The 7,700-nt window shown below is 33.4% G+C and overlaps 1 protein-coding gene across 1 annotated transcript; it reads left to right on the forward strand.

Annotated features, from left to right (window-relative positions):
• Window positions 1–3,413: 3,413 nt before the first annotated feature.
• Window positions 3,414–7,468, forward strand: LOC112775189 (alpha-xylosidase 1). Its single transcript, XM_025818680.2, has 3 exons — window positions 3,414–3,912; window positions 4,010–4,728; window positions 5,333–7,468. The coding sequence occupies exons 1-3, from the start codon at window positions 3,692–3,694 to the stop codon at window positions 7,174–7,176; spliced, it is 2,784 nt and encodes a 927-aa protein (XP_025674465.1). The 5' UTR covers window positions 3,414–3,691; the 3' UTR covers window positions 7,177–7,468.
• Window positions 7,469–7,700: the final 232 nt, after the last annotated feature.

Below are 7,700 nucleotides of genomic sequence, written 5' to 3' on the forward strand. Positions count from 1 at the left end.
CTGTCACTCATTATTCTCATTCACATAAACAAGATGAAAAACTTGAGAACCAGATTTTTAGCTATCATGCCAAGTAAGGAAGAAACAGAGAAACAAAAAACCAGAAGAAAGAACCATTGAAGAAGGAGAAGAAGATGCGAGTAGGTCCTCACCAGCATTCAGACACTTTTATTTAAAGTCACCAACAACTCGGACCCTGCGATTAGGTTTACTTCATTCAAAAAAATTATAGAATAATAAAATCGCACCCTCCGATTCCATAAACCGAATTCATAAAAAAACTACACCCTACTAGCAACTCGGAGGGTCTGATTAGCACCTTCAGAAAATACAAAATTCCATCCTCTCCAAATCGGACCCACCGATTTGTTTAGCCAAATCTGAAACTCAAACAAGTCGCATGGTTCGAGTTCATGGACCTGACACTAACAAAAAACCTGCCCCACAGAATGGTATGGAATCCCATGACTTCATATCTGGGGAAGACACACACATCCCTTCCATATCAAAAAAATTGAGCCTATTTTTATATAATTATATAAGTATTTGTGATAAGATTTTTAAAAATAATTTATTAAAAAACTTGTATTTAAGCAAGTAATATATATATATATATATATAAATTAAAAATATTTTAACAAATTATTTATTAGAATAAATATTAAGTACTTCTTATGTATAATCCAAACATAAAAATATTTTTTAAGAAAGATAAAAAAAAAACTTTTGTAAAAAATCAATTCAAACTAACCCTAAGCTAAGAGGGCTGAAGAAACTTATCTTGTATATAATAAAGTCCAATTACATACCAAGTAATGATATATATCCAAAGTAATTTTTTTTATTATCCTCCTATTCTAAAGCTATAAAACCTTTGAAATAAAACTAATGCCTTCAAAACGAGATAATAATTAATTTGATATCTGAATTTATATACGAGTTTTAATTTAGTTTTTAAAATTTTAATTTTTTATTTAATTTTTAAATTTTGTGAATATAATTTATGCTAGTTATTTGGATAATTTTCGACGCATAGACAATAATAAAATGATGATGTGAACAATCGAATATCACATTAAAATTAGTAAAATGACGTTGTTTTAATTTTGACACTTAAATAATATAAAATAATATCGTAGTGATATTTATTAAAAAATTTTTAATTATCTATGTCAGCGTTCCATTAATGTTTATATATCAAAAATTGTCTCATGAACTAATATAAATCACGTTTGTAAAGTTAAGAGATTAAATAGAAGCAATTAAAACTTTAAAAATTAAATAGAGACAATTAAAATTTTAAAGACTAAATTAAATTTTGTGTATAAATTCAAGATAAATTGAGTACTAATTCCTTCAAAACATAAAAAAAAAAGCATGTAGTCTTTCTTTCATTATGTTTTGGAAAAGTATATGGAATCAAAAGGTGATCAGCCAAAAAGTAAACAAAATCGTTTAATTAGAATCATTTTTTGAATAATATGTTTGAAAACTGCTCCTGGGATCACGGAGCACAAACTAAAATCCGATTTTTCATGGAGCCCAAACACATTTTGGCTGGTTTTTGGCTGATATGCTTTTGGTTCCCTAGTTGTTCTCGTATGTTTTTGTAAGAAAAATAATTGGAAGAGATAATTTAAAATTGTTTTAAGATATATAAAAAAATAAAAGAAAAGATAATTTAGAATGATAAATAATTTTTTTAAAAAAATATTATGTATATAAATATATTAAAATCAATGATTATATATTTATGCATGTTATTCAATTTATTTTTAATATATATGTATTTTATAATATACACTTATGATTGTTGTTTTTCCTAATAGTTTTCTTATTATAGAAGAAGAAGCAATGCTTGCAAAGCTAACGAGAGAAGACAAGTATACTTCACTACATGGATTTAATAATTGGTCTAATTGTGACTACATTTAAAAGCTAACTTTAGACATACTGCTTCTATAGTGGTGTTCATGATCATCCCTGCAATCCATGGAGATGAATGCTTCATCATTGGAAACAGATATTTTTGGATGGGAATTAAAGGACCTCCTTATTCTCTTGATTATAACGGACCAATAGTAACTTGCGTAAAGAAACAAAAGAAATTAAAAGTGGAGTAAAAAGCTTGGATCACATTAAAAATGGATGGATTATGAATCACATCTTCGGAAACCCTAGAGTTCACGGGACATTGTCACAATCAGACAAAATTTATAGAGATTTGGATTTTCTGCTGTACCATTTGTTGCTTGCACATTGCCATGTCTGAAACTCTTTATTTTCTAATCATCCTCCCATGATCCCATCCACCGTCTGATTCTTCAGAATTTACTAGTGCTATGCCTACTACTATTTTATTTGTTCATCCCAGACACTGTTTTTTCAGCTTGGGAGAAAAACAAAAAACAACCCCTTAAAATAAATTATATATTTTTTTTATAAAGACACTAGTTAAAAAATCATAAATGATACGTGATTTAAATATTCGTCATATAAAAAATTTAAGTATTATTTAAAAGTTATTAATTTATATTTTTAGAATATTTAATTTAATTTGATATATTTTGATTTTTATTTATTTAGTTATTAGATTGGATTTTATGTGAGTGGGTTTATAATTTTTATTATTTTAATCTAATAAAAAGTTATAAATACCTTTTAAATTATTATAGTTATCAGTAGGGTGATTACTGATTAGAAGGGTAAAAATCTTCTTTTTGATTTCGTAATGAAATTCTGGTATGGACAAATAAGATTGAGTGAATCCTTTCAATTCAATTTTTAAACTATGAACAAATTAAATTGAGGAGTCATATTTTTGTTGCATCAAGAAATTAAGTAAAAAGCCAATGAGTAATAGCTCAAATGGCATAGTCTCCCCATACTCAATTAAAAAGTTGGGTTCGAGTCTCATATCTTTGGTAAAAAAAAATTAAGTAAAAAATAAAATAATTTTTTTTAATTTAATTTCAATTTTTATTTTTAATTTTAATTTTTTTTTTAATTTCAATTCTTATCTTTTTATTTATCATTAGTTATCATCTCGTTTCAAGAAATGTATAGAAGGATGTTATTTTATTTTAATATTCTTTCTATCAATTTTATATGTTAATCAAAATTGAATTATAAACTTAGCAAAAAAAGAAAAAGGGTCATTTGAAGAGTAATTAGATAAGTCCAGCGACGTTAGCAACTTAGCATGTAGAGAAAACGGATTAGGAGAAGGCACTGGCTTGTGCTTATCACATCACATCACATACATTACCACTTTGCTTCAGTGATGCAAAATAGCAAAGAGAAAAATAAAGAATGCGGGACCGATGATCCATAATCATGAAGAAAGAAAGCGGGTAACATTTAACTTATAATTTAATAATAAAGATGAATATTTATCACCTTGTCATTTTCATATACAAACTTGAGTGTTTCTCCACTTTCGTCGATTGGCTTTATCCACCAATGTCACGTGTAACCGATGAAGGCAAACCAACAAGCAAAAATAATCTTTATTTTCCACATATAAAATCAAATCTTATAGAAAAGAAAAGAAAACACAGATCGTATATTTCTATATTATATTATATTAAGAGAAATCATTAGAACTTGTCGGTTAATGGTTATATATAGGCACAGCATTAGCATCCCAACTCCCAAGAGTGTGTGAGTGTAGACTGTAGAGTTATTAGCCATGGTTTCTCTTAGTCCTAGTCCATTGGTTGCACTCTGCTTATTATGTTTTCTTGCATTTTGTATACCTCAATCTTCTTCTGCAGTCACCAAAATTGGGCTAGGCTACCGTCTGATTTCAATTGAAAATGGAGCTGATGGTGCACTTGTTGGGACTCTCCAAGTTAAGCAGAGTAACAACATCTATGGTGCTGATATTCCCCTTCTAAGGTTCTACGCCAAGTAAGTACTACTTAGCTACTAGTTTGAGTAGTTTCTTCAGTATTCACTATCTCTACTTCTCTCTCAAACTTGTTCTAAAAGATTTCCATTGTTGCAGGCACGAGAGTGAGAACCGTTTGAGGGTCCACGTCACTGATGCAAAGAACAAAAGGTGGGAGGTTCCTTATGATCTTTTGCCGAGAGAGCAACCACCTCCTTTGAAGCAAAGCATTGCATTGTCAAGTTCTTCAGAGAAGAAGAAGAAGAAGAAAAAGAACCACCAAAGATCAGTGTCAGAGACAGATTACCCTGGCTCTGAGCTTGTTCTTACTTACACTTCTGACCCTTTCAGCTTTGCGGTGAAAAGAAAGTCAAATGGGGACACCCTTTTCAACTCAAGCTCTGATGACACTGACCCATTTAGTTCATTGGTGTTCAAGGACCAATACTTGGAGATCTCTACCAAATTGCCCAGAGATGCTTCTTTGTATGGATTAGGAGAGAACTCACAGACACACGGGATCAAGTTGTATCCTAATGACCCTTACACTCTGTATACTACTGATATAGCAGCCATTAATGTGAATGCTGATTTATACGGGTCGCACCCAGTGTACATGGATCTCAGAAATGAGGGTGGCAAGGCATATGCACATGGTGTTCTGTTGCTGAATAGCAATGGAATGGATGTGTTTTACACAGGCACATCTCTAACATACAAGGTCATTGGAGGTGTTTTGGATTTCTACTTCTTTGCAGGACCTTCTCCTCTCAATGTTGTTGATCAATACACTTCTTTGATTGGAAGACCAGCTCCAATGCCTTACTGGGCTTTTGGTATGATTCTCTTTCCATTCTCTCTTATTGTAACTAGTACTGTATTGCTTACTCTGTTTTCTAAGCATTCATAATGAAAATCAGACAAGGCTTTTGGCTTTTCCACTTTGCTGTTTTTTTGGCATCCTATGTGTTATGTGCCCTAAAAGCAAGTGCTCTTGGAGTCATTTATTTTGTTAAGTTTAAAATTATTTTTTATTTTATTAAATATGTTTAATGCTAATGCGAAAATTTCTCCTATCTGTGACATACAATACGTTTCCATGGTTTCGAAAAGTTAGAATTTACATCTGCAACATGATTTTTTAACATTAAAAGCTTTTTGGGTCATATTCTAAGCTAATTGTTTAGTTTATGTACCAACAAAATAAATAAAGTTGGCCCTTGTGAAAGACGCGTGTAAAGCAATTATTAGTAACAAAGTCAAAACAATAATTCTATTTAGTTATCTAGCACAGTTGATAGGCACATATGTTGATTTCTCTTTGTGGGGGCTAGAAGTGTAGTACATTGCATTAACTCCGCTACCCATGGCTTTGTCTTTTTCCTCCTTAATAATAATAATAATAATAATTGCATAATGCTATTATGTTTGGTACGGTAGGATTTCACCAATGCAGATGGGGCTATCACAATCTATCTGTTATAGAAGATGTTGTGGAGAATTACCAGAAAGCTAAAATCCCACTTGATGTGATATGGACGGACGATGATCATATGGATGGGAAGAAGGACTTCACGCTGAACCCAGTGAACTACCCTCGTCCGAAGCTTCTAGACTTCTTGGACAAGATACACAGCATTGGAATGAAATACGTTGTGATCGTTGATCCTGGAATTGCCGTTAATGCAAGCTATGGCGTATACCAAAGAGGAATGGCCAATGATGTTTTCATCAAGCACGATGGGGATCCTTTCTTGGGTCAAGTGTGGCCAGGTGCAGTGCACTTCCCAGATTTCCTGAATCCAAAAACAGTTTCATGGTGGGGTGATGAGATTCGTCGCTTCCATGAACTTGTACCCGTTGATGGCCTTTGGATTGACATGAACGAAGTTTCCAATTTCTGTAACGGAAAGTGCACAATCCCAGAGGGAAGAATTTGCCCCAATGGAACAGGACCTGGATGGATATGTTGCTTGGATTGCAAGAACATCACAAACACAAAATGGGACGACCCTCCTTACAAAATCAATGCTTCAGGAATAATGGCCCCCGTTGGTTACAAAACAATAGTCACAAGTGCTGTTCACTATAATGGGGTTCTAGAGTATGATGCTCACAGCCTCTATGGTTTCTCTCAATCCATTGCAACCCACAAGGGTCTCCAAGGGATTGAAGGGAAACGGCCTTTCATTCTTTCGCGCTCCACTTATGTTGGTTCAGGCAAGTATGTTGCACATTGGACAGGTGACAATCAAGGTACATGGGAGAATCTGAGATACTCAATATCCACAATGCTCAACTTTGGAATATTTGGTATTCCAATGGTTGGTTCTGATATATGCGGTTTCTATCCACAACCAACTGAAGAGCTTTGTAATCGATGGATTGAGGTTGGTGCTTTCTACCCTTTCTCAAGGGATCATGCAAACTATTACTCCCCAAGACAGGAGCTTTACCAATGGGAATCAGTAGCTGAATCTGCTAGAAATGCTTTGGGCATGAGGTATAAGATTCTTCCGTATCTCTACACACTCAACTATGAGGCTCATCTTAGTGGTGCTCCAATTGCAAGGCCACTTTTCTTCTCATTTCCATCTTTCACCGAATCATACGGGCTCAGCACACAGTTCTTGCTTGGGAGCAGTGTCATGGTTTCTCCTGTGGTTGAACAAGGACAAACACAAGTTAAAGCATTATTTCCTCCTGGCACGTGGTATAATTTGTTTGATATGGCACATGGTGTTGTATCCAAAGAAGGGACTTATGTCACTCTTGATGCGCCTCTACATGTGGTGAATGTGCATTTGTATCAGAATGCTATTCTTCCGATGCAACAGGGTGGAATGGTATCTAAGGATGCTAGAACCACACCCTTCAGCCTCATTGTGACATTCCCAGCAGGAGCAAAAGAAGGAGAAGCTCAAGGGAACCTCTTCCTCGATGATGATGAGCTACCGGAGATGAAGATAGCTAGTGGTTCTTCAACCTATATTGATTTCCATGCTACTATAAAGGATGGAACCGTGAGAGTGTGGTCACAGGTTCAAGAGGGTAAGTTTGCCTTGGATAAAGGTTGGGTTATTGACAGCATAAATGTGTTGGGAGTAACTGGAAGTAAGGCAGTGATGGATGTGTCAGAGTCACATGTGAATGTTAGTATAACGGAACAACAATTGTATGGGCAAGGTGATGATGGAGGAAGCAAGGTAGTGATGGTGGGAATGAATGGCTTGAATATTCCTGTTGGTAAAAATCTTGACATTACTTGGAAAATGGAATCATAAGATGCTGTTGGGGTGTTCCATCTTAATAAGAAACCTTTGTAACTTCTTTTTTCTTTAGCTTAGTTGAAGGAGAGATTAGCTCAAAATGCTCGTCCTAGTCTAGCACTGCACAGCCCAATACTATGTTTAATCTTTGGAATTTGAAATCACATTTATTTGTGCCTTTTTATTAGGTGATTCTTTTTACTTATTAAGTTATTATGATGTATTTGTGTTCTTTTAAATTTTGTATTTTATTTTACAGAAAATGAAACTCTCCTCTTAGATATCAATAACACATTTTTTCTTTTTATTTCATAGGGTAAAGTATACTTTTTATTCCTAAAATTTGGCAAAAGTTTTAAAAATATCTCTAAGTTTTATTTTGTTTTAATTTTGTCTCAAAAATTTTTTATTTGCATCAAATATACCCTCAACGGCTAAATTTTCAAAAAATTTAAGACCAATCTAACAATAATGCATAAAAATTATGCTTAATTTGCTTATGTTGATGGTTGTTCTTATGAAATTGTTGTTGAATTGGT

This window comes from Arachis hypogaea, chromosome 19 (genome assembly GCF_003086295.3).
Source record: "Arachis hypogaea cultivar Tifrunner chromosome 19, arahy.Tifrunner.gnm2.J5K5, whole genome shotgun sequence".
Lineage (NCBI taxonomy): Eukaryota > Viridiplantae > Streptophyta > Magnoliopsida > Fabales > Fabaceae > Arachis > Arachis hypogaea.

Excerpts from the sequence above, each read along its gene's own strand:
- LOC112775189 (XM_025818680.2), top strand. The coding sequence starts at position 3,692 with ATGGTTTCTCTTAGTCCTAGTCCATTGGTTGCACTCTGCTTATTATGT. Across the intron at positions 3,913-4,009 it reads CTTCTAAGGTTCTACGCCAA|GCACGAGAGTGAGAACCGTT; the intron begins GTAAGTACTACT and ends CCATTGTTGCAG. Across the intron at positions 4,729-5,332 it reads AATGCCTTACTGGGCTTTTG|GATTTCACCAATGCAGATGG; the intron begins GTATGATTCTCT and ends TTGGTACGGTAG.